Source organism: Oncorhynchus clarkii, chromosome 17, assembly GCF_045791955.1.
Source record: "Oncorhynchus clarkii lewisi isolate Uvic-CL-2024 chromosome 17, UVic_Ocla_1.0, whole genome shotgun sequence".
Classification (NCBI taxonomy): Eukaryota; Metazoa; Chordata; class Actinopteri; order Salmoniformes; family Salmonidae; genus Oncorhynchus; species Oncorhynchus clarkii.
In genome coordinates, this window is record NC_092163.1 from 20,699,166 (window position 1) to 20,725,955 (window position 26,790).

The following is a 26,790-nucleotide window of genomic DNA, read 5'->3' on the forward strand; positions in this document are numbered from 1 at the left end:
GTATGTTGGTGTGTGGACTCCAGTATGAGTATGTTGGTGTGTGGACTTCAGTATGTGGGTAGAGGTGTGTGTTGGTGTGTGGACTCCAGTATGTGGGTAGAGGTGTGTGTTGGTGTGTGGACTCCAGTATGTGGGTAGAGGTGTGTGTTGGTGTGTGGACTCCAGTATGTGGGTAGAGGTGTGTGGACTCCAGTATGAGTATGTGGAAGTGAGGAGTGTGTGGATGAAAGGCAAGTGACAAGATGAAAAGAGAATGATAGATGGAAAGTAAAAAGATATATGGACAGACGTGTGTGTGTGTGTGTGTGTGTGTGTGTGTGTGTTAGAGAGAACTAAACCCCTTCCCCTGACCTATAATAACCATCATCCATTTCAATCCAACTCCACACAGGAGTTGTAACACAGGCACCACCAGGAGTCTATTACAACCAATTGGCTGTCATTAGATTCATCTTTACACCGCCACCCATCCCTCCCTGACCTGACTCTGTCTCTCTAATCCTCTCCTCCTCATCCTCTCCTCCTCTTCCATCCTCTCCTCCTGAATCAATCACACTTCATGCCTGTTCTGACAGCTGGGAGATTGCCATTTAATAGCCAGGTACAGCGAGACCCAGATTATGAACACTAGAGGGTTTATCCATCTATCGGAAACAGAGCAGGACAGATAGAACGCAGGGAAGAATAACAGGAACACCTGCTACAGTAGCTATTTATAGATATAGCTTATCTAGACTCATATTAATTAAAAAAAATAATAATAATAATTCCTTGCCAGAATTATTCTCCTGTAAACTGTGCATTTTCGGCAGTTCTTACTTGCCACTAGAAGGCGATCGGACAATTTCTAGAGGTTTGTACTCCCTATGTTGTTGACTGTTTTTCTGCTTGTCTGTTAGCTAGCAGTTCTAAGCTGTTAGCAGTCAATGGTTAGCAGTTTCTTACTGGCTATTAAAAAAAGATTGCCTTCATTTTTTTTTGTCATCCCTGAATTATTTAATGTAACAAATCAAACAATAAACCTCGTAAACAATTCATGGTTAACCTGGTAAATAATACATTTAGAGCCGGCGTTTATTTAAAACAGGCATTTATTTGATTAAATTTGTGTCGTTGCCCGGGTATTAAAAGGGACAAATGGCTACTTGAGACTCGGCCTTTAATTTACGTTTTTACAGTAGTCATATTGAGGAAGTGTTGGATTGGAACATAAGGCAAGGCTGGGGTGCTGTGAAACACACATACTGTAGGTCTGAAACACACATACTGTAGGTCTGAAACACACATACTGTAGGTCTGAAACACACATACTGTAGGTCTGAAACACACATACTGTAGGTCTGAAACACACATACTGTAGGTCAGACACAAACATACACACACAGATAAACACATGAAAAATACTGTATGAACAAACTCACCAATCTACATTTTGGACTGTCTATGAGTCATAGACAGTCCCATCGTATGTATGTTTTTAGTGGTGGTGGTTGTCTGTGTTCTTTTTGGATTTTCCCTTTTAGATTCATGTGAGAAAGAAACATAATAGTATTATCTGATTACTAAAGAACAATTAGGACATTACTATAGACTAACTGATTTTGAAGGATGGATGAAACAACTGTAGTATTTTAAGTGTTGTTGACCAAAGATACAGTGCCTCAAAGTATTCACATCCATTAGCCTTTTCCACATCTTGTTGTGTTACAACCTGAATTTAAAATGGATTAAATTGACATTTTCTGTCACTGGCTACACGCAATACCCCATAGTGTCAAAGTGGAGTTATGTTTTTTGATATTTTTACAAATTAATTCAACGTGAAAAGCTGAAATGTCTTGAGTCAATATGTATTTGTTTTTGCAAGCCTAAATAAATTCAGGAGTAAAATGTTAACAAGTTGCATGATAAGTTACATGGACTCACTCTGTGTGCAATAATCGTGTTTAACATGATTTTCTTATGACTACCTAATCTCTTTACCCCACGCATACAATTATCTTTAAGGTCCCTCAGTCGAGCAGTGAATTTCAATCACAGATTCAACCACAAAGACCAGGGAGGTTTTTCCAATGCTTTGCAAAAAAGGGCACCTGTTGGTAGAAGGGTAAAAAAAAGTTGACATTGAATATCTCTTTGAGCATGGTGAAGTTATTAATGACACGTTGGATGGTGCATCAATACACCCACAAAGATACAAGTGTCCTTCCTAACTCAGTTGCCTGAGAGGAAGGAAACCATTCAGAGATTTCAGCATGAGGCCAATGGTGACTTTAAAACAGTTACATGTGATGGGAGAAAACTGAGGATGGATCAACAACCTTGTAGTTACTGCACAATACTAACATTATTGACCGAGTGAAAAGAAGGAAGCCTATACAGAATAAAACATGCATCCTGTTTGCAACAAGGCACCTAAGCAATAGTGAAACATTTTTGGCAAAGCAATTACATTTTTGTCCTGAATACAAAGTTTTTGTTTGGGGCAAATCCAATACAACACATTACTGAGTACCACTCTGTATAATTTATTGCATAGTTGTGGCTGCATCATGTTATGGGTATGCTTGTTATTGTTAAGTCTGGGGAGTTTTTCAGGATAAAAGAAACGTAATGGAGCTAAGCACAGGCAAAATCCTAGAGGAAAACCTGGTTCAGTCTGCTTTCCACCAGACACTGGGAGATGAATTCACCTTTCAGCAGGACAATAACCTGAAACACAAGGCCAAATCTACTCTGAATTTGCTTGCCAAGAAGACAGTGAATGTGGCCAAGTTACAGTTTTTACTTAAATCGTCTTGAAAATAGTTATCTAGCAATGATCAACAACCGATGTGAGAGATTGAATAATTTTGAAAAGAATAATGGGCAAATGTTTCACAATCCAGGTGTGGAAACGCTTAGAGATTTACCCAGAAAGACTCACAGCTGTATTCGCTGAAAAAGTATTGACTCGGAGGTGTGTGAACTTATGCAAATTAGATATTTCTGTATACAATTTTCAATAAATTTGCCAACACTTCTATTGGGGTATTGTGTAGAGATGGGTTTAAAAATATATATGTAATCCAATTTGAATTCAGGCTGTAACAACAAGATGTGGAATAAGTTGAGGGGTATGAATACTTTCTGAAGGCACTGTATACTAGTAAGAATATCATCAAAACAACAGTGAGATGCTGAGGTCGTTCTGTGGTAGGATAGAGAGCGAGAGGAAGAGTTAGAAATGGAGAGAGAGAATACTTCAGCAAGTATTTTAATAGAAACAGACAACCATTTATCATACAAAATAGAATTCCTTTAATATGCTTGAGTGTGAGTGTTTTTTTGTGTGTGTGTGACACAGAGAAATACCCGAAGTACGTAAAACAGCAGTTTACGAGCAATGGCATCTGTCATTAAGAGTAGCACAACGTAGCGTGTACAATGAGTGACATTGTAACAAACATTAAACACTACAAAACTAAGCTATACAGCAGGTTTGAGTCAATTTCATTGGGGTCAACATTCGGTCAATTCAGGAAGTAAGCTGGAATTGGAATTGCACTTGACTTCCTGAATTAATTTAATAGAATTTGCATTTGCACACGGGGGTTAGGTCTCAGAGGCAAAAAGGGGGAGGATGAAAAAGAGGAGAGGAGGTGATGAGAAAAGAAGTTGGACAGAAATGTATTGCCTTTAGTGGAAGATTTGGGAAAACGTGTAGGAGATTGTGTGACTGACTGGCCATTGTTCAAACGAGCCAAATAGACACGACAGTATTCGAGGAGATTGATGAAAGAGGGGGATGGAAGGAAATTGTGCAATACTCCTTTCATCCATCTCTTTTGTGGACACCTTGAGAGCGAGGATGTGTGTGCGTGGGGTCGGTTTGACAGAGGTCTGTGTTTGAGTGCACACATCTTTGTGTCTATAGAATGGAGTATGCTGTTGTTTTTGGGGTGTCATTTGGTACAAAAACCCATAAATGTCATCGTAATCTGTCAGCGTGAATTCATTTGCGCCTTTCCTTCCACAATATGTATTACAAGGAGATCTGTGCTGTTTTGCGCCACAAAGATGTCGCCATATCAGTATGTGCCTTCTCTCTTCTATGTTGATATGTGTTGTGGCTGTTTTCCTCTTCTCTGTTCTACGGCGCCTTGACACAGAGTGACAGTGGGTGGCTGGGAGCCAGTGTCACCTGTCTGTCAGTGTATGAGTCAAGGAGGACACAGGAGTACAGTCAGAGCCCTCAGGCTCACTGAACACACACACACATATATACACCGCCCAACTCTGAATATAGGACAACGGGACTTTTCTACTTTGAACAGACACATAGCACCACCAGCGTGCTGTGTAGACGACCACACCAACCCAATCAATGGAGGTTTTCCAAGCACAGTGGAACACACACAGCCGTACAACAATGTAGACCTCCATAGGGAATCCATAGTGAATTCCACTCTGGAGAAAGAACTTCCACATCCAGACCCAGGCTTTCGCACTATCATGCCAACCCAAACATTACCGTGCTGGCTCGGTTTTTTACCTTTCACATTGTCCTTTCAGGCATGGTTCCAGCAACTATGTTGGGTGTATTTCTGAGGTGTCCTAATCAGTGATTGATGTAGATTTCGAGTCAATATATCACCAATCTTCCCCGATCTGCAAGTGTGGCCAATGGCATTACACCTTATTGACATGTAAATTCAACTAACCAATCTGAATAAATAAACATCCAAATAAATATTTCTGCAGTAGCAAGAGGAAGCATAACCAACCCTGTTACAGGTGCGTAACGAGGCCAGCACAGTACAGCTTGCATCTGCTTGTCTCTGCTAAGTAATGTAAATCAACCCATATCCTTTTCCCATGCCGGCTTACAGTACAGAGAGAGATACAGAGAGGGAGGGATATTCCCTGCCAGGTCCCTGGGGAGGTTTAAAGCCCATTAAGTAGGACACACACACACACAGTGTAGGTGGAATAACTGATGAGGACAGAGCGAGAAGAAGAGGTGCAGCAGGGTTTCTGGTGTAAACACAGAACCACACTGTGAAGTTGGAGAATAAGTCTTTAATTCCCCAGTCCCCACTGCCTGTGCTCTTTGTAATGCCCCTGTGAACTTTGGTGTGTTATTATAGATTTACCATTGTAATTTTATGTGTTGACTGTATCCTTAGCAATGTAATGGTCCTAAAGCGTTTTGAGTTATCTATTTGAATCTACCTAATTAACCAAGGTACTGGCGACAATCCTTAGACTCTTAAGACCCAACCCAAGAGGGAATCACTGCAACCTACCAGTAGCCTCCAAAATAAACCACAATTTTGGGGAAGATTGCCTTTGAAAAGAAATGTTCCACCAATCTCTACAGGCCTTCACGTATCAATTGTTAGAAGGCACACTGTGTCATGAAGTAGAATTGAGGCCTTCACAAGTTCAAGCCACAGTGCCAGGCACTTTAAAGGGTGTCAGAAGTGTGAAGCTACTGACAGCAGTATTTTTGGTGTTGGCGGCCATTTTGTGCCATTTGCGTCCCAGTCGCCCTAATGTTCTTCAGTAATGCCGTAGGGCTAGAGCAGCTGCTCTTATTCAGATGTAATGACATACTGTCATGTAACAATCATTCAAGACGGATGCAAAATACTTAAGCAGATGTATTCTCCAGTCACTCTGGGTAAGGGCATCTGCTAAATGACTCAAATGTATAGTGTAAATCGATTTCTCTGCCCATTTTGCATTCAAGTTTAAAAAAACGTACACAATACAATTGAAATAAGACAACTGAATGCTGGCTTGACTCCATTGAGAACTATGTCATACTGTACATACATACAAATCATTCACATAATGTATGTTTTCTTGTAGATGACAGAAATGAGATGTACACCCATGCTCCCAGAGCGTTCACAGAGTTGACCTTGGCTTGTTAGCTGTGGAATGCTAATCCAACCACCCTCGCCTGATACGTCTCCATGCTATTGATAGGTTTGGATAACCCTGTCTTTACAGTCAGGATGAAAGCGGCTCCCCTTTTCTCACATTCAATAGCAGAGGTTTGCTCTGCTCTTGTCAACACGCCAATTAACGCTTTGACAATCCGCTGTTGCTATTTTGATTCAAGTGAACTTCCCGTTTGTCGCTACGCAATCAGCTTTGACAGGGGGGGGTCAGATGTTACGTAAAACCTCTACATACAGTGGGGGTCAGATGTTACGTAAAACCTCTACAAACAGTGGGGGTCAGATGTTACGTAAAACCTCTACATACAGTGGGGGTCAGATGTTACATAAAACCTCTACAAACAGTGGGGGTCAGATGATACGTAAAACCTCTACATACAGTGGGGGTCAGATGTTATGTAAAACCTCTACATACAGTGGGGGTCAGATGTTACATAAAACCTCTACATACAGTGGGGGTCAGATGATACGTAAAACCTCTGCATACAGTGGGGGTCAGATGTTACGTAAAACCTCTACATACAGTGGGGGTCAGATGTTACGTAAAACCTCTACAAACAGTGGGGGTCAGATGTTATGTAAAACCTCTACATACAGTGGGGGTCAGATGTTATGTAAAACCTCTACAAACAGTGGGGGTCAGATGTTACGTAAAACCTCTACATACAGTGGGGGTCAGATGTTACATAAAACCTCTACATACAGTGGGGGTCAGATGTTACATAAAACCTCTACATACAGTGGGGGTCAGATGATACGTAAAACCTCTACAAACAGTGGGGGTCAGATGTTACGTAAAACCTCTACATACAGTGGGGGTCAGATGTTACGTAAAACCTCTACATACAGTGGGGGTCAGAGGTTACGTAAAACCTCTACATACAGTGGGGGTCAGATGTTACGTAAAACCTCTACATACAGTGGGGGTCAGATGTTACGTAAAACCTCTGCATACAGTGGGGGTCAGATGTTACGTAAAACCTCTACAAACAGTGGGGGTCAGATGATACGTAAAACCTCTACAAACAGTGGGGGTCAGATGTTACGTAAAACCTCTGCATACAGTGGGGTCAGATGTTACGTAAAACCTCTACAAACAGTGGGGGTCAGATGTTACGTAAAACCTCTACATATAGTGGGGGTCAGATGATACGTAAAACCTCTACATACAGTGGGGGTCAGATGTTACGTAAAACCTCTACATACAGTGGGGGTCAGATGATACGTAAAACCTCTGCATACAGTGGGGGTCAGATGTTACGTAAAACCTCTACATACAGTGGGGGTCAGATGATACGTAAAACCTCTGCATACAGTGGGGGTCAGATGTTACGTAAAACCTCTACATACAGTGGGGGTCAGATGTTACGTAAAACCTCTACATACAGTGGGGGTCAGATGTTACGTAAAACCTCTGCATACAGTGGGGGTCAGATGTTACGTAAAACCTCTACAAACAGTGGGGGTCAGATGATACGTAAAACCTCTGCATACAGTGGGGGTCAGATGTTACGTAAAACCTCTACAAACAGTGGGGGTCAGATGTTACGTAAAACCTCTACATACAGTGGGGGTCAGATGATACGTAAAACCTCTGCATACAGTGGGGGTCAGATGTTACGTAAAACCTCTACAAACAGTGGGGGTCAGATGTTACGTAAAACCTCTACATACAGTGGGGGTCAGATGTTACGTAAAACCTCTACATACAGTGGGGGTCAGATGTTACGTAAAACCTCTACATACAGTGGGGGTCAGATGTTACGTAAAACCTCTACAAACAGTGGGGGTCAGATGTTACGTAAAACCTCTACAAACAGTGGGGGTCAGATGTTATGTAAAACCTCTACATACAGTGGGGGTCAGATGTTACATAAAACCTCTACAAACAGTGGGGGTCAGATGTTATGTAAAACCTCTACAAACAGTGGGGGTCAGATGTTACATAAAACCTCTACAAACAGTGGGGGTCAGATGTTATGTAAAACCTCTACATACAGTGGGGGTCAGATGATATGTAAAACCTCTACATACAGTGGGGTTCTGAAATTATTGGCACTCTTGATAAAGATGAGCAATAAGGACTACATTCAAATAAATAATTCAACTATTGTTTGCTCAAGAAATGGGATATGTATATTATTTTATACTGATACAATTGCTCAGAGAAAATTATTTAGTTTCAAAAGTAATATCTATTTTTTTAAATGGTAGGGGTCACAATTATTGACACCCCTAAAGATTCTTATAACTAAAGAAATAGTTTAGTGTTTGGTACATAGCATGCAATGACTACATCAAGCTTGTGACTCTACAAACTTGTTGGATGCATTTGCAGTTCGTTTTGATTGTGTTTCAGATTAGTTTGTGCCCAATAGAAATGAATGGTAAAAAATGTAATGTGTCATTTTGGAGTCTGTTTTATTATGAATAAGAATAGAATATGTTTCTAAACACCTCCACATGAATGTGGATCCTACCATGATTGTGGATAATCCTGAATGAGTCCTGAATAATGATGATTGAGAAAGTTATATTGTCAATGATCATACCCTCAAGACATGCTAATCTCTCACCATTACAATAACAGGGGAGGTTACCATGTCTTGGGGGTATGATCTTTGACCATTTGTACTTGTTAAACTATATTTTTTTTGAGAGCCATTTTATTAGTATAAAATAGTATAATTTCCACATTTTTGTGAGCCTACAATATAGCTCAGTATTTGAATTATTTTATACAGTCGTTATTGCTCATCTTTCTTTTACATTTACATTTTAGTAATTTAGCAGACTCTCTTACCCTGAACCACTAACAGTAAGGAGTGCATACATTTTCATACTGGTCCCCTTTGGGAATCGAACCCTACCAACTGAGCCACACTTTAGTGTCAATAATTACGGAGCCCACTGTACATCCAAACAGGTTATCGGGTCAGGAGCGACTAAGACGTGTTTGACTGTAGAGATCCTGACATCATCTCCCTCAATTCCCTCTGCGACTCTTTCCAAAGTCTTGTTTGTACAGTACAGATTGCTGTTTCACAGCTGCACGCCAATGTTACTTTTTAAAACCATTGGATTCCGTTGCATTAAAAAACATTATAATCCAGGTGACTGGGGTTTCCTCCCAAATGGCATCCAATTCCCTCTACAGTGCACTATTTTAGGGCCCATAGGGCTCTGGTCAAAAGTAGTGCACTATAAAAGGAATCGGATGTCATTTGGGACTCATACTGGGATGTAGAGCATGTCATGTGATGTTAGCGTGGGAACAGGGGGGGGAGAATAGGAATAGAAATAGCGGTATCAGGTGCGAAATGTTCTGTCTCTCCCTCCGTTCTCTCGTTTAGCAGACCAGGCGATGGAGGTGGAGGGATATCTAATCAAGCCCGGTTTCTATTTGCACATGTATTTCTTCTTACCATTGTGTGTTCCGTATGTTACAGTTGCAGCCACCTACGCCTCCCATTTTAAAACCTTTCTGTCTCTCTCTCTCTTTCCATCCCTCCCTCGCAGTGCGGCAAAGGGGCGGAGAACTTCGACAAGTTCTTCACGCGCACCCAGCCCCAGCTCACACCACCCGACCAGCTGGTCATCGCCAACATCGACCAAGCTGACTTCTCAGGCTTCTCCTTCATCAACCCCCAGTTCATGCACCCCTCCCTGGTCTCCCTGCACACCGTATGAGGAGGAGGGGGGGGGACCACGGACCCCCCTTCCTACCTCCGCTACCTACCTAGTACTAACCTTCCACCAACTGCAGCTTCTTCAAGCCAAACTCCCAACCACCAAACTGGTCCAACTTTACAACAACAACGTGGACGCTGATATCGACCACCATTTTGAGTTCCTCTATCAATGTATTAATGATGTGTCCTATAGGAATGGGACTTGGGGCTCTGAGTGAGAGGAGTTGGTGAATGGAAGTGCTGTGTGTTTATGGTGAGGGGGAGGATGAAGGTTTGAGGAAGGAGGTGTATGTAGGGTTGATATACTTTCCCACCCACCCGTTGTGTTTGTATTCGAATGGGCAATTATTTTAAATCAACTCCTATTGAAATGAATCATGATAGGTATTGAAATGAATCATGATAGGTATTGAAATGAATCATGATAGGTATTGAAATGACTGACCTGTTGTTTTGAATGTGTGGGGACAAAACCCATGAAACAATGCCAGTTTTTTTAAACTGATCTAGAGCGAAGGGTTAACTTCTTGTTAAACCCTGTACTGGCTATACTAGTCTCAATTGAAACCCAAGGAAACGTAATCTCTTGTTTTGAGCTATTGGGTCAGAGTTTGAGCCAAATATGAGGTCAGTACAGGGAGACTCTGTTTACAGTCTTACCTTGTGTTGGTGAGATTTTATTTCAATATGTGTCATAACAGGTGCCCCTATGTTTCAATATGCATCAAATAATACACACCGAGTACGAATATCATGACACACTAACAATAACACGCACCTACAGATGTAGGCTCTTCATTTGATCACCCTATTGCAGGAAAACTTTCCTGCACTGCAAACTAAAAAGTACACACAAATTACAGTTACACAGGGATATCTTGAACCTTGAACTACAGGTTGTATGGTTATCTTGTCATTAGGTTTACAACTGTGAGTGGACATTCAGACAGAACGCAGTAGGCAGTGCAACAGTCCCATCTTCTTTAAACACCTACACAAGAATCGCAGGTTAACAGAAGTATAAAGGTTGAGATCAAGTAACACTACTTTGTGACAACCTTTTTACTATCCTCCCAACTTTGTTGTCACTGTTTGCCCACTTATCAAAAATGGCCATGGTTCTCTTTGACGTGAGGAAGTCCTTCAAAGTTAAGTTCCTGAGGGAAAATTCTTGAGGATTTAGGAAGGAAATGACCTAGAACTCTGTTTTTTGTTTGTTTGAGAGGTAGCAACTAAATGAAATTGATGTTGAGTTATTGTTTGCTTACTCTATGAACCGTGCAATATTATATTGCATGCTTATACCCTTCTACATGGATATAACACCATTCTAACCATGTTGACTAGAGTATCACGTTATTAAAACGTTTAGTTCCCTTTTCTGCTTTAATGTGATGTCATGCATTCCCCCCCCTCCCCCAATTAGTTCTAATTAATATTTTAATGTAACACATACCAGTGTATTAACTCTTTTGTAAATATTCATGAGTGATTTAAAAAAAAAAAAAGTATAGTATCTCGCAGTTTTTATACCAACAACTGAATGTGATTTTATTACGTTAGATAGGTTAACATATTTCTATGTAAAAAAAAAAAAAAAAAGTACCCCAAAATATCAACTTTGTAACGATTAGGTAATAAAGTCGGTCGGTATTAGCAAACCGAGAGAAACATCTGGACGTCTTTTGCAGATATTATCAAGCGTTTTCCGTTTGCTCTCGTCTCAATCGCACATATCCGATGTTCTTGAATGCGATCGCTGAGTGAGTTGACTGAATGTGTGCCTGGCTCTTGTATCTGCATGTTGTTGGTAAGGATGAAAAAAACGTGATCATGATATAAATGCTGCATGATACTCAGTACCAGTAACCAGGCCACTGGTCAGACAGCAAGGAGTCTCCGCCCAAACACAGATCCAGGATCAGCTGAACCTAAGCCATTCACAATCAGGAGACTATGGGCAAATCTGACTCCAGATATGCGGTTAGGGGAACTCTTAAAGACGTCTCTGTACTAGACCAGCGGGACAACTTGCTCTCTAGTGTGAAGGGGTTTTGTTTCTTCTTATCGTTAGTGTTTGTTCGTATAAAAAAAATACAATTTACATTTTTTTGTTGTTGTTTTTGGGGGGGTTATAGATTCTGCTCAAGTAATTCAGGAATGTTTCTCGGAATTATCACCATAGCAATTCATATCTTCACATCTAACTGTTGATGGATTCATACAATTCCCTCGACTTTTGCTCCTCTAAACGTTTTCCTAACCTTGTAACTGTGCCAATCCTGAAATAGCCAGAACCCGACAATAGCAGCGTTGCACTAGCTGTAGTCATACCAATGACGCGTCATTACCGAAGTCTTGTCAGTACCAAAATCTGGTCAATACCGATGTGTTGTCGATACACATGTTTTGTCAATACCGATGAGTACAGAAGTCTCTCCCTGGTAGACTCTTAGTGATTAGTCCAAGAGAGTGTGCCAACGCCACATATCACAATGTCTCTGTCCGACCCATGTGCTTCTCGCTGAAAATATGTAGCTAAGGGAATGCTAATTCAAATAATGTCGACATGGTTCTGATGCCAGTCAATTTTTGGCAGTCGTTTCTAGCCGGACAGCAGTATTACGCTTCTGCTATACCATGCCTGCTTACCCCTTACCTTACCTCTCTGTGCCTATCAGTCAGTGTGTGTGTTTACATGTGCGTGTGTGAGAGAGAAGGAAGGAAAGCATAAATGGGTGGTTGATGAGTGATTGGGTGAATAAATGAGTGTGTGTGGTTGAGTGAATAATTGGTCAGTGAACAACCCCGTTCCTCCTATTGGCCTGTTAAACCCTATGTCTGGGTAGCTCATCTCCTCTGTTCATCCTTCCATTCCTCCCCCCTTTCTCAGTGCCTGGGCAATCGATCCATTCTCTTATTGACAAAGCCCTCATCCCTTCTCCTTCAAGATCCAATCAGTTCATGAAAGCAGTTTTGTGTGAGAAACTCACCTGCCCCTTCCCATCCTCCCAAAACACACTGGGGAGAGAATTGGCCAAATATGTTCGTTTTCACCTTCGTTTACATCCTGTGTTATATTTTCCTTTGCCTTAGCTCCTACGTGTGCGTCCCAAATGGCACCCTATTCCCCATACATTGCACTACTTTTGTCCATAGGCCCTAGTCAAAAGTAGCGCACTATATAGGGAATAGGATGCCATTTGAGAAACAGTCGGTCTCTAACCTCTCCCCCATTCTCTGTTGATTCATGTCCAAACCAAGCGCTTCTTCTGTCCCTGTACATAATGATTTAGATATCTACATAGACTTGTAAAAGAAAGAATATATTGTATTTTGCAAATGGTGTATGTTCGTCCTCCCCAAAACCCCTTTGAAAGCGAGTCTGGGCTACTTACCTTGTAATCAATAGTGTCATTTGTACCTACTGTATGATAATGCAAATAAAAAATACAAATAATGGCTATTCGGAAGCTGTTGTCTTTTTTACTTAAACATAAACTCAACTCATCAAAATCCAACGTTATAAAAGGTTCGTTCCTGGGAATGACATTACTCTATTGAAATATACTGCGTAACACTTTACGGTCCATAATAAACCATTTAGAAAGCATTTACAAAAAGTGTGCTCACCATTTATTAGTCACTACTCCCACATTTGTAAATACGTTTTGAAATTACACTGGTCACTCCAAACATTTTGAAAGTGTTTCTAAAGTGCAAATGGCGCTCACTTTAAATGGCAAAAAGACTACTAATGATTTATAAATGTTGAACACACAATTTATAAATGCCTTATACATGGTTTATTACAGACTCTTAAAATAATGTGACATTTCTGTCAACTCACAATCATCAAGTGTTCTCAAAATGGGATTGGTTTTTCTAGTCTTATTCTGAGAGATGCATCTCCTGCAGAACCCCAATATTGCTGTCACCGTTTCCTCTCCTTCACTGCTGACTTGGACGGGAAGTTTGCAATTGATGAAACCATTGGAAAATTTGATTTGAGCAAATAAAGTATGAAAAGGCACAGAAATGGGGTTTTAGCTGTGAGGAAGAGAAGATGGCTTGCTTGGGGAAAAGTCAGATGGCCTTACCTGATTCTTTGACTGTCAACCCATCTACACTAACAGCACGAGCACAGAATACAACAAGGAAACGACTTTCACTAACAGTTGGTCCAGTTGTAAATTGTTATATGAACACAAAGTCACAACAACATTTCTCATAAATGTCTGGTAAAAATGAAGCCTCCTGATTTATGATCCCTTACGGGAATCAACACATGCAACCAAGATGTATGACATTATGTCCACGATCTCAGTAAGCTTCAGTAACAGAAGTCCAAGTGTCTCTTGCCGTTTGGATAAGCGTGATGAACCTTAACCAAGGTTCAGTAAGCCTGGCTTACCATCATATGCGAGGAAAAGGGGTGAGTGCATACGGACATTAAAAGTTTAACAAGTGAAGCTCTCAGAAGAAGCGTGAAAATGAGGTGCTGAATTTTTCATTGTGGACGCTGTGGCACAATCAAAGTCTTTGTCAGCTGCTGGCTTTCTCATTTACAAGCTGGTTAGCACAGGAAGGCCCCTGCAGATATTCCAGTTACGGAGTTCAACCTGTACTTAATGTCTATCTGGCCCAGACCCGGGCTGTGTCTCAAAAGGCACCCTATTCCATATATAGTGCACTACTTTCGACAAAAGCCCACTGAGTGTACCAAACATTAGGAACACCTGCTCTTTCCATGACAGACTGACCAGGTGAATCCAGGTGACAGCTTTATAAACGTCACCTGTTAAATCCCCCTCAATCAGTGTAGATGAAAGGCAGGAGACAGGTTTAAAGAAGGATCTTTACGCTTTAAGACAATTGAGACATGGATTGTGTATGAGTGCCATTCAGAGGGTGAAACATTTAAGTGCCTTTGAATGCAGTATGGTAGTAGGTGCCAGGCGCACCGGTTTGAGTGTGTCAAGAACTGCAACTCTGCTGGTTTTTTCACCCTCAACAGTTTTCCGTGTGTATGAAGACCACCCAATGGACATGGAGTCAACATGGGCCAGCATCCCTGTGGAACGCTTTCGACACCTTGTAGAGTCCATGCCCCGACGCATTAAGGCTGTTCTGAGAGCAAAAGGGTCTGCAACTAAATATTAGGTAGGTGTTCCTAATGTTTTGTACACTCAGGGTATATAGGGAATAGGGTTCCATCTCCTCTCCCATGTGGACTCATGCGGTCATTACACCTTTGCAACCAGGTCAGACAAACAGAATACAGGAACTATAAAAGCTGTGGTAGGTAGGTAATGAAATTGCTTACTGTAATGTTTGTGTACTTAATACTTAGAATTTCATATCTGTCTTTGTGTGAAAGCATTTGTGGAAGAGCTTGGGATAAGCAAATTCTTGTACTGTGTACGCTACACTATATCCTGTGCATAATGTCAAATCAACTTTGATGTGGCATGGACAGACATAGACAGACATGTGAGTACTATACATCCACCTTATGCAGATGTCTGAGTAGGTTGATCATCAGCTCCATTGCTGGGTAGACTGAAGGACAGGCTGGTGTTGATGAAGAACTATGGTGTAATGGTCAGATCTGTTAGAACTTACCAGAAATGGCAGCATTTTTGGCAGATCTACAGAGCGGATATCTACGGAACGTCTTACCAACCAACCAGGGGCCAATCAATGAGGTGGAAGGAGCTACATGCATTTCATGCCAATTCAAGGGATTAAATTCAAATAGTGAACAAGCAGATATACTGTCCATTCGAAAAGTATTCAGACCCCTTGACTTTTTCAAAATGTTGTTACATTACAGCCTTATTCTAAAAGTGATTCCTCATCAATCTACACCCAATACCCCATAATGACAAAGCAAAAACTGATTTTTAGAAAGGTTTACAAATTTATAAACCAAAAATTTGGAGAAATATCACATTTAGAAAAGTATTCAGACCATTTTCTCAATACTTTGTAGAGGCATCTTTGGCAGCAATTACAGCCTTGATTTATGACACTACAAGCTTAGCACACCTGTACTTGGGTAGTTTCTCCCATTCTTCTCCTCAGATCCTCTCAAGCTCTCAGGTTGGATGGGAAGTGTCGCTGCACAGCTATTTTCAGGTCTCTTCAGAGATGTTTGATCGGGTTCAAGTCCGGGCTCTGGCTGGGCCACTCAAGGACATTCAGAGACGTGTCCCGACGCAACTCCTGCATTCTCTTGGCTGTGTGCTTGGGGCCATTGTCCTGTTGGAAGGTGAACCTTTGCCCCACTCTGAGGTCCGAAGCGCTCTGGAGCAGGTTTTCATCAAGGATCTCTCTGTACTTTGCTCTGTTCATCTTTCCCTCGATCCTGACTAGTCGCTGCCGTGCCAGGTTTTCCCCAGACGTGAATCTGGCATTCAGGCCAAATAGTTCATCTTGGTTTCATCAGACCAGGTAATATTATTTCTCATGATTTTAGAGTCCTTTAGGTACCTTTTGGTAAACTCCAAGTGGGCTGTCGTGCCTTTTACTGAGGAATGGTTTGTCTGGCCACTTTGCCATAAAGGTCTGATTAATAGTCCCTCTGACAGAGATAGTTGTCATTCTGGAAGGTTCTCCGATCTCCACAGAGGAACTCTGGAGCTCTGTCAGAGAGACCATCTCCCCTGTTTGCTCAGTTTGACCGGCGGCCAGCTCTAGCAAGAGTCTTGGTGGTTCCAAGCTTCTTCCATTTAAGAATGATGGAGGCCACTGTGTTATTGGGGACCTTCAATTCTGCAGAAATGTTTTGGTACCCTTCCCCAGATCTGTGCCTCCACACAATCCTGTCTCGAAGCTCTATGGACAATTCCTTCAACCTCATGGCTTGGTTTTTGCTCTGACATGCACTGTCAACTGTGGGACCTTATATAGACAGGTGTGTGCCTTTCCAAATCATGTATAATCAATTGAATTTACCCCAGGTGGACTCCAATCAAGTTGTAGAAACATCTCAAGTATGATCAAAGGAAACCGGAGTCAACATGATCAAAGGAAACGGGATGCACCTGAGCTCAATTTCAAGTCTCATAGCAAAGGGTCTGAATACTTATGTAAATAAGGAGTTTGGAGTGTGACTGTTTGAGGTTGTGGACAGGTGTCTTTTATACTGATAACAAGTTCAAACAGGTGCCATTAATACAGGTAACGAGTGGAGGACAGAGGGGCCTCTTAAAGAAGAAGTTACAGGTCTGTGAGAGCCAGAAATCTTGCTTGTTTGTAGGTGACTAAATACTTATTTTCCACCATAATTTGCAAATAAATTCATAAAAAATCCGACAATGTGATTTTCTGGATTTTTTTTCTCCCATTTTGTCTGTCATAGTTGAAGTGTACCTCTTTTTAAGTGGGAGAACTTGCACAATTGGTGGCTGACTAAATACTTTTTTTGCCCCACTGTATATATTTTTTTAATACATTTGCAAACATTTCTAAAAACCTGTTTTTGCTTTGTCATTATGTAGATTTGATGAGGGAAAAAAATATTTGATCAATTTTAGTATAATGCTGTAACAAAACAAAGCGTGGAAAAGGGGAAGGAAGGGGTCTGAATCCTTCCCGAACACACTGCACTATACAGCACAAGGCTTTACAATGACTTCACCTGAATGAGCAAGAAGCTCATGATAGTCCCATGGAAACATACAGCTCTCTGTCTCTCATTCTCTCTCTCCCTCAAGAGGTCCAAAGCTGTTACTTTTACTTTGTGAGACACAAAATTGTAAAAGTGTACATCATGCTCTACAATGTTTATTAGTTTCAACATAAGTAACACCCAACCATGACATCTTAGCACTCTGACGTGCATACGTGCGTGGGTGAGTGGGGTGGTGGGCAAGGAGAGGAGGTGTCATTAGATTTGTTGAATCTCTCTCTCCCCCTCTCACACTCTCTCTCTCTTAATCTGACTCTACATCTTAACAGCAATTAACCCTCTTCAATAAGAGAGTCTTTGCTGTCAGTCTGGTATAATTTAATTAATAAAACGCTAGTGATGAAGAGCCATGGGATCCCTCGATGCCTTATTAATCCATCATGGTCCTATCCCAAATGGCACCCTATTCAGTACACTACTCTTGACCAGGGCTCTTGGGGCTCTAGTCAAAAGTAGTCCACTATTTTTGGGAAATGGGAAAAGTGCCATTTGGAACGAAGCCCATATCATTGTGTCAACGGCTTCCCTGAATCTGAATCTAATTAACTGTCTGCTTTGCTCTATCAGTAACCACTAGGGATGTCTGCTCAACATCTGAGCTGCTATAGTCTGGAGCCCTAAAAAGTCTGTTCATTGCTCTAGTGTGAGTATTGGAAACTCTGTGAAAACAATGGTACTGTATGTTGAGGGAACTTGTTAAAAGGTCCAGCTCTCTCAAATCCAAATTCCTTGATTGACATGAGAAACATTGTGTCAATATTGCCAAAGCATCAATGTATGCAATATTCTTGAAATTGTAAGGTAATAATACAACAATAAATAATCAAATAGAATAGTTAAAATGAAATAGAAATAACAACAATAGAATGATAACAGTGGATAGTAATAGAAAATATAATCAATAATTGTTTAAACATGGAAAATAACAAGCAATTATTATTACTACTAAAATGAATGCTACCACACTGTTATTTACACTAATACCACAACTATTATTACTACTAAAATGAATGCTACCACACTGTTATTTACACTAATACCACAACTATTATTACTACTAAAATGAATGCTACCACACTGTTATTTACACTAATACCACAACTATCCCTATGATTACTATTACCAATACTATAATTTATACCAAAAATCTCTCTCTCCTCACTCACACACACAATCCATGTTTAGTGTTACCAGAGTGTAGTGACAGCCACTCCTCTTCCCCAGAGTGTGTAATCTCATTTAGTGTGCCACTGGTTTGAGAACCAGGCCCAAAACAATACTAATTATCTATTTATCCAATTATGAACACAGCAACCTTGACCTTCTCTCCCCTTCACACTCTCAGAGTGCATCCCAAACAGCACCCTATTCCCTATATAGTTCCGCTACTTTTGACCAGGGCCTCAGTGCATTATATAGGGAATAGGGCCATATTTGGGATGCACCCTCAGGGCTGGTTGCTTCATATTTAATGTTCAGCTACGATGGGGATGAAGTATAGTGGTTCGGTAATGCCCCTAATGAGGGGTTAATGAGAGGAGTGGAGTTTTGAAAGGTTGCTGGTGCTGAGTTATAGAATTAGAATTCCATTCAATTCTGTCTATGGTTGTAGCTACCACGGCAATTTGTTACTTCAAAAACGTTCGAGGTCTTTATATTCCATTAGGACACATTTTATATCAGCAACATTTTATACACTGCCTGTGGGGCATATTCTGGCCCTGTCCATGGAGCTGAACTGTTACCAAAGCAACGCTTTGACTGCGAAAGAATATGGATAGACGGGAAGAATAACAGGTCGTAGCTTCACTGATGCCAGAACAAACATACATAATCAAAGTTAGCTTTTGCGAAATAGGCCTAACAAATTGTGCCAGGAAAAGTAGTTCTTCCTTGGGTGGAGAGGGAAATGCAAGGGGCGATATAATGGCTGAGATGCAATGAGACATGTATATGTGGACAATCAACGTTTTCCAGCCAGCTTTTAATTATGGATACTACACTGATGGGCCATATGCTCGTAAATAATTGGATAAATGACCATATGCGTCTCCTTTGGGTGGGTCAGCGCTACATTTAGTTGTAATGCTTTGTAAATGTTATGCACACATAAATACCTTAGTCGGACAAAATGTTTAATAATAATGTAGTAAATAATTATAACTTTTTTAAATGAAATGGGTTATGACGCTAAAGTCACCCACAGGTACTTGTCTTGAATGTCACATGATGGAAGCTTCGTCGTGGGTTTGATGCTTGATTGAAGAGCTGTGTCGTATTCAGCTCACTCGAATCCAGAACGTTGATGAAGAAAAGTCTATGGGTGCCAATCTCTGGACCATAGTTTTATCCAAAAGAGGGACATTATTTGTGGTCTGCATTTCGCAAAAGCTAACTTTGATTTTGTTTAATCAGTGAAGCTTCATAGGCTAACCGTATCCCCAAAGGCTGCCGCTGCCCAACTGCTGGCGCCAGGCTGAAGTGGAGTGCGCAACGAGTATTGTCCTGTTGTGGGGCACTAAGTGCGCGACACATCCACTGCTTCTCCGCGAGTCTGTAGACAAGTGTAGAGCGACACGAGAGGAACAGTATTGTAAGAAAAATAGCGCTTTCCTCGACGAGACTTTTGTGAAGGTAAACTATGTTTATTTTAATTATTTCCTTTTCTTTTGAAGTGTCTTTAGTAGGCTGTCCGAAATGTGTTCAGTTGGCATATAGGTGCTCAGAAGCGCCTCTTTGGTTTGTTCGTCTCCACGTGATATACTATTGGTTTCTACATTCACTGCTTTGTAAAAATAACTTATTTTTCGAAGCTTACGCTTATTCCTGGGATGTAGGCTCTAGCAATGTAAAACATGTAACTGTAAAGGTCGAACAATGATACAATAAACACTATACTTTGTATAAATATTCAAAAACATTTAGTCAGCTATTGAGTTTAAGGTGGGGGGAAAACCTTCACTTCCATAAACAACTTTTTACCATATCGATGTGAATACGAACAGGTAGTTTTTACGACTGTGTGGGAATGATATTTTCAGCATGAACTAATGTGTAAGCATAGTTTTTTTTAAAGACAAGTCTGGAATTGACGTTGTTGGCAGGAAATTATAGATATAATTGCAAGCCCTTGCTTTGAAAATCGAAACGATATTGAACGCATCCCACTTGGTAATTTAATTTAGGTTTAGTGCATTACTGAAGAACAGGACCAGGCAGACGTTGGTGGAAAGTGGAGTCAGTATCGATTTTGTTTGGTGGTTTGAGTATCTGTGATGCTGTAATACGTTTGATAGCATATTTCACTATCACTGTGATCAAACTCCCAAACCTGAAACGATCGAAAACGTTCTAACTTTACCTTACTGAATAGTGTTATTGACTGTGTGTTTGTTTATTCCATGTTTAACTCTGTGTTGTGCTTTGGTTTATCTTGGCCAGGTCGCAGTTGTAAATGAGCACTTGTTCTCAACTAGCCTACCTGGTTAAATAAAGGTGAATTTTTTTTTAATTTTATTTTTATTTTTTAAGTAATAGGATACATGCATGTGCACATTAACCCAACCCTTTCCAGAGCCCATTGGGGCGAGTTGGGCAGCACATGGTAATGGCATGTGTGCTTTAGTGGCATGGGCACACAATCATGGAATAGTCCCAATCAGTATTATCCAGCGAAAGTCTAACAGGTTAGATTGGGCTACATGTTGTTCATGTAGATAATCAACAAAAACAAGGATCAGAATGAGAAAATGGGTGATTTTTGTCTTGTGCTTTAATTACAGTTGATTATTATTTACAATCCTGCGACACTTGTGACAAAGGCGTTCCTTGCATGCCAGACTTGCCCTTTGCATCCCCAGTTTATACCGTGATAGTTGTCATAATCGGCAGGTAGCTTAGTGGTTAGAGCGTTTAACCAGTAACCGAAAGGTTTCTGGATCGAATCCCCAACTTGACAGCGTAAAAATCTGTCGTTCTGCCCCTGAACAAGGCAGTTAACCCAGTGTTCCTAGGCCGTCATTGTAAATAAGAATTTCTAATAGGATACATGCACGTTCACATTAACCCAACTTGCCTAGTTAAATAAAGGTTACATAATCAAAGACCAATTAACTGTATCATTTTGAATAAAACTGACTTTTAAAATTACTGTTGAAAAGTCATAATGAAGTAAGAGAGAAATGAGTTATTATCTGCCAAGTCTATACATGCCTGTAGCCTTGGAGACTGGCAGTCATGAACACAGACCAATGTTATTTAACCTTCTGGCGGTTACCACAGGCTAATTCACAGCCGATGTACACTGACACAGCGTCAGCATCTGCTTGACAGGGAGCTAATACCACTCTCCCTCTTTTTCTGTTGGAGGTCCCATATCACAGGGCCTGCCTCTTCTTGTACAGTCTGTCCTGTTGTCTGTCTGCTTTACACTATTACACTGTCTCAGCCAGCCTGCCTATGCTTCTGTCTGTCTGTCTCCTCTCTCCTATGGCACTGTCATAACAACACACTGACTCGTGACTTTTACATCTAAGTTCTGTTTCTTCCGACTGGCTCATTAGCCTATTCTGTCACACCCTGATCTTTCACCTGTCCTTGTGATTGTCTTCACCCCCCTCCAAGTGTCGCACATTTTCCCCCATTATCCCCTGTGTATTTATACCTGTGTTCTCTGTTTGTCTGTTGCCAGTTTGTCTTGTTTGTCAAGCCTACCAGTGTTTTTTTTTTGTCAGCTTCTGCTTTCCCCCAGTCTCTTTTTTTCTCATCCTCCTGGGTTTTGACCCCTGCCTGTCCTGACCCTGTATCCACCTGCCTGACCACTCTGCCTGCCCCTGAGCCTGCCTGCCTGGGGGAGCCTGCCTGCCTGTACCTTTGCCCCACCTCTGGATTACAGACCTCTGCCAGACCTGAGCCTAACTGCTGTCCTGTTCCGATGCCGCTGTTGCTGTAATAAACATTGTTACTTCGACACGGTCTGCATCTGGGTCTTACCTTGATTCCTGATATTCAGTCTTCCTTAATGTGGAAACTTTAGTATTGTGCTGCACACAAAAGAGACATGGCCAAGTTAAGCACTAAAAGAGAGAGTACTTGGTCTCATGACAAAGCCCGAGAATGTGCCATTTCTCCGGGTGACTGGCTGTGTTTTGCCATTTGCCCCTCAAACATGACGTTTGCTTCTATGTTATGATGAACCGTGGGAGAGTTCATCGTAGCATACAGTTTCAATGTCCTACAGCTGAGGTATAAAGATACTAGTGTATGTGTTTTATTTTAAGTGAAAATACATTTGAACAGATCCCATATAGATTTCTGACATACTCAACAGTGGAGTGTCATCTGAAAGATTTTATTTGAGAAAATGATCACCACAGTTACTCATTTTATTTTTGGATCAGTTGATTGACAGGCTGCTGACATTCTGGCCTTGTTTGAAGAGGCAGAAATACTTTATTTGGATATTCCATCTGTAGATGCTCTACAGATTATCTTCACGCTAACTATCTACTAACTCTAACCGTAACCCTTATCTTTACCCTAAATATAACCCTTACCCTACCCCAAACCTTAACCCTAACCCTTATTCTAAACTTAACCCTGACCCTTATTCTAAACTTAACCCTGACCCTTATTCTAAACTTAACCCTGACCCTTATTCTAAACTTAACTCTGACCCTTATTCTAAACTTAACCCTGACCCTTACTGTAACCTTCGCACGCAGTTGCTTATCAACAGAGAGTTTGCTGATAGTATGACCATCTGTAGAGCACTTACAGACGGAAAATCGGGACTATCCAAATAAAGTGTGACCGAAGAGGCGAGCACAGCCAAGGAACACTGGCTGAGATCTGTCAGGGAGATGCCTTTGGAGCAGCATAAAAGGCTTGGAGCGAGGCAAGCACTGCTCAAGCCTACTAACATGTTCTGACATGAACTGTCCCCAGGCACTCAGTCAGAGGCAGTCCGTTGTTGCCTCTGAACCCTAAAGACTCAAGGCTGGTAAGATGCCCTCTGCAGTCTCCAGAGGTTTAACTGTTGGGTTGAGTTTGTGTTCAAAAATTAAATCCTCTTTTTCTTTTTGTTGTTGTTGTGGAAATTGAAATATTTAGATGGAGGGCCATTGGAATGTTGTTTTGGGAGCACAGTGGTGAAATAACATGACCTTTATGCCGTCCCCTTGCCTGGTATTTATTTTCGGGCTAAGTGACAGGTTTTGGGATATTTTTATAGCCAAAAATACAGCGTTACTAACAAGTCTCTTGTGACGTATAGTAGATACTCTTGTAAGCATGGTGCTGGGGAAGCCTACCGGGAGTCTCGGAGTGTTTTGTAGGTCAGGAAGACTGTTTGACGTATGAGTATGACTGATTTAGCACAGCCCTGTAGTGCCTATGCTACTGTATGCTAGTGTTATATACAGGGGCTATGGAGTGTGATGATTGTGGCTAGCTAACTGCTAGCTCCCTCCCATAGCTGTGTTGGGGCTCCATGTCATGTCCCCCATGTCCAGCCACTGTCCATAGGGCTCTATAGTCCTCTGATGCTGTCCACCCCACTGACCGCCAACTCGCATCAGTGGAACACACAAGCCATGTTACTCTGGAGACGGTGCATAGCGACATCCGGCCGTCATGGAAACTGGGTCAGTGGCTTTCACGAAAGGAGTGTACAGATGAATCCTTGACAGTGACAGAGAAATGTTTTTTTTTTTTAAACAGACATTTTGGTTAACATTAATTTCTGTTCTACTACTGACAAATGTTTGAGTAACTCCAGACATTATTGTGTTGGATTATAACCAGGTCCTAGTGTGACAATCACGTTCAGTGGTAGGGACCAAGTCAGTTGGGTAATTGAAGCCTAAATGGCTGTTTATACTGTTGAATTTGCATGAGCTGCTATGTTCAGAATGCTTGGTATTAAAATGAGCAGGTATGGTCAGAATGCTTGGTATTAAAATGAGCAGGTATGGTCAGAATGCTTGGTATTCAAATGAGCAGGTATGTTCAGAATGCTTGGTATTCAAATGAGCAGGTATGTTCAGAATGCTTGGTATTAAAATGAGCAGGTATGGTCAGAATGCTTGGTATTCAAATGAGCAGGTATGTTCAGAATGCTTGGTATTAAAATGAGCAGGTATGTTCAGAATGCTTGGTATTAAAATGAGCAGGTATGGTCAGAATGCTTGGTATTAAAATGAGCAGGTATGTTCAGAATGCTTGGTATTAAAATGAGCAGGTATGGTCAGAATGCTTGGTATTCAAATGAGCAGGTATGTTCAGAATGCTTGGTATTCAAATGAGCTGGTATAGTCTATTAGCAACATCTACAAACACAGTCGATGACATGTAAATCGAACTCTACAAATCCCAAATTACACTAGCCCATAGATCCTAACAAGGACGGTTCCAAGCAACCAATGGATAACACCATAGCCTAAAAATATCAACATCAAAAGACTAAACATAAATTCCATATGTGATCCTGACCAGTGACCACCCTTTTTCCATGAGGCTGTGAGAGTTATTGGAACAGAGTTCTGATTCATTGCAGGTTGTTTTTTTTCCCCCATCATTGACTTTCCGACCGTTGTGTTGAAAAACAGTAGTTGGCTTTTGGATTGAATAGAGGCTGATGAGGCTGGGTGCGTGCTAATTGAATGGACAGCGAGAGTACTGACTGACCTAGTTTCATTAGTGATGATGCAGTGGGTTCCATTCCACTGGAGACAGTTAGATGCATGGTCAATCTGATATCTGCTGTGGCCATACAGCATTTACTACGATGCGGCCTCCGCCGAAGTCAGAGCAAACGTACTTTTTGCACTTCGCGGAGCAGAGCTGTTGTCAAGGAAGTGAGTTTGTTTATACAGAACCTCCTGCCCCAACCTACTGTCAACCAAATCGTGTCAATGCGGAGCTGTACGGAGCCATCCGCGTTATTACAACATTTGAGAGGTGCACGGCGATGTGGTACGGAGCTTGATTTGGCCTCTGTATTCCTCCGGAGCCTCCGACCACATTTTCGGATCAAGCATAAATTGGCTTTTGGTCACAATGAACTCCGCCCTCGCGTGGTGAGTGGCGGGAGACACCACAGAACAGACCTGGGTCATGTTCATAAGGCACCAACTGGAGAAAAATGAAACAGAACTGGGACTTGTCGAACAAGAAACTATAATTTTAGTTTTCTTTTGCAGAATATTTTAAAGTATTTTCTATTGCTTGCTTTTATGAACATAACCCAGAGTAGGTGCATGGTCAAAATGACTTCAGGTGCAGTCAAATAAGACTGTTAGGTTTCTATAGTAATAAAAAAATACTAGACACTAAACAGAACTAGATTGTTGCTGTTGGGTGTTCATCCGTGTATTGGATTCCAGTCACAGAATGGATGTGCCCATCTTCTTCAAAGGTAGTTTGTTATAATGCAAAGAGGGACTATGAGGCTTTTTGGATCTCCCGGCTTAGGCCCTGGAAGCTTTGAACATCTAATGAGAAACATTGGTCAATAGACAGTTTTTCTCGGCTCAATCGCCATTCATAATCCCGTACGGGCAGGACCAATGTTTGGACTGAATTAGTATTCATAGTAGATTGAATGAGGCCTGTTGATCTCTTTGTGTGCGTGTGAATGGACATGATGCAGAATTTGGTTATTGGCTGTGGGTATCCTTTGATCTAATCTGAAAAGTGTGTGTGTGTGTGCAGATGCAAGCATGTGTTATGTGCATTTGTCAATAAGTTTCTTGGAAACCAATGACTCACACATAGAACTGGCAAGTTGGACTTCATCATAGCTCCCTGTATTCCCCACTGTACCATGGCAACAGGTATTAAGCCTTTGCCAAGACTGTGCTTCATGTGGCGAGGACGGGACACAATGACACTCAAACAATGATATATTCCAAATTATCAACTGGGTGGTTCTAGCCCTGACTGGAGATTGGCTGAAAGCTGTGGTATATCAGACCGTATACCATGGGGTATGACAAAATGTATTTTTACTACTCTAATTGTGTTGTGTCGTGACTAAGAACAGCCCTTAGCTGTGGTTTATTGGCCATATACCACAACCCCTTGGGCCTTATTGCTTAAATAGACTCGCTGTTTGGATTCTGTCTTTTGTCTAAGATATGACACTTATAAGTGGATCCATACCAATCTAGGAAACTTGTTTAAAAAAAAATCCAAAATCAAAACCCCACTAGCTACTGATGATAAGCATTTAATCGTGCTATCCTTTGGGTGGGCAGAGCAAATGGCTCCTCAAAAGGATGCGGCCACTAGGATAATGATATCTAAGGGATTCGGAAATAACTAAAATATTACATATTCATCTTTTCTTTCTCATTTTCATGTTGAGGTAGAGGATATTGTTCTGCCCTAACGGCAACTATTTCACCATGACACTTAGACGTCAACTAGATTAGACTGCATTCCCACTTCT

The 26,790-nt window shown here is 41.3% G+C and overlaps 2 protein-coding genes across 3 annotated transcripts in view; both read left to right on the top strand.

Annotated features, from left to right (window-relative positions):
* LOC139370490 (protein kinase C alpha type) overlaps positions 1 to 13,109 on the top strand; it is a 215,526-nt gene extending 202,417 nt beyond the window's left edge. For both annotated transcript variants that reach the window (XM_071110005.1, XM_071110004.1), the window contains one exon: positions 9,471 to 13,109. In XM_071110005.1, coding sequence (XP_070966106.1) covers positions 9,471 to 9,641 — 171 coding nt within the window. In that variant the 3' untranslated portion in view covers positions 9,642 to 13,109. The remainder of the gene's footprint in view (positions 1 to 9,470) is intronic.
* Positions 13,110 to 19,861: 6,752 nt separating this feature from the next.
* The window catches only part of LOC139369635 (voltage-dependent calcium channel gamma-5 subunit-like), a 33,093-nt gene continuing 26,164 nt past the window's right edge, over positions 19,862 to 26,790 (top strand). The window contains exon 1 of the mRNA XM_071108899.1: positions 19,862 to 19,973. The gene's annotated coding sequence lies outside the window, so the exon portion shown is untranslated. The remainder of the gene's footprint in view (positions 19,974 to 26,790) is intronic.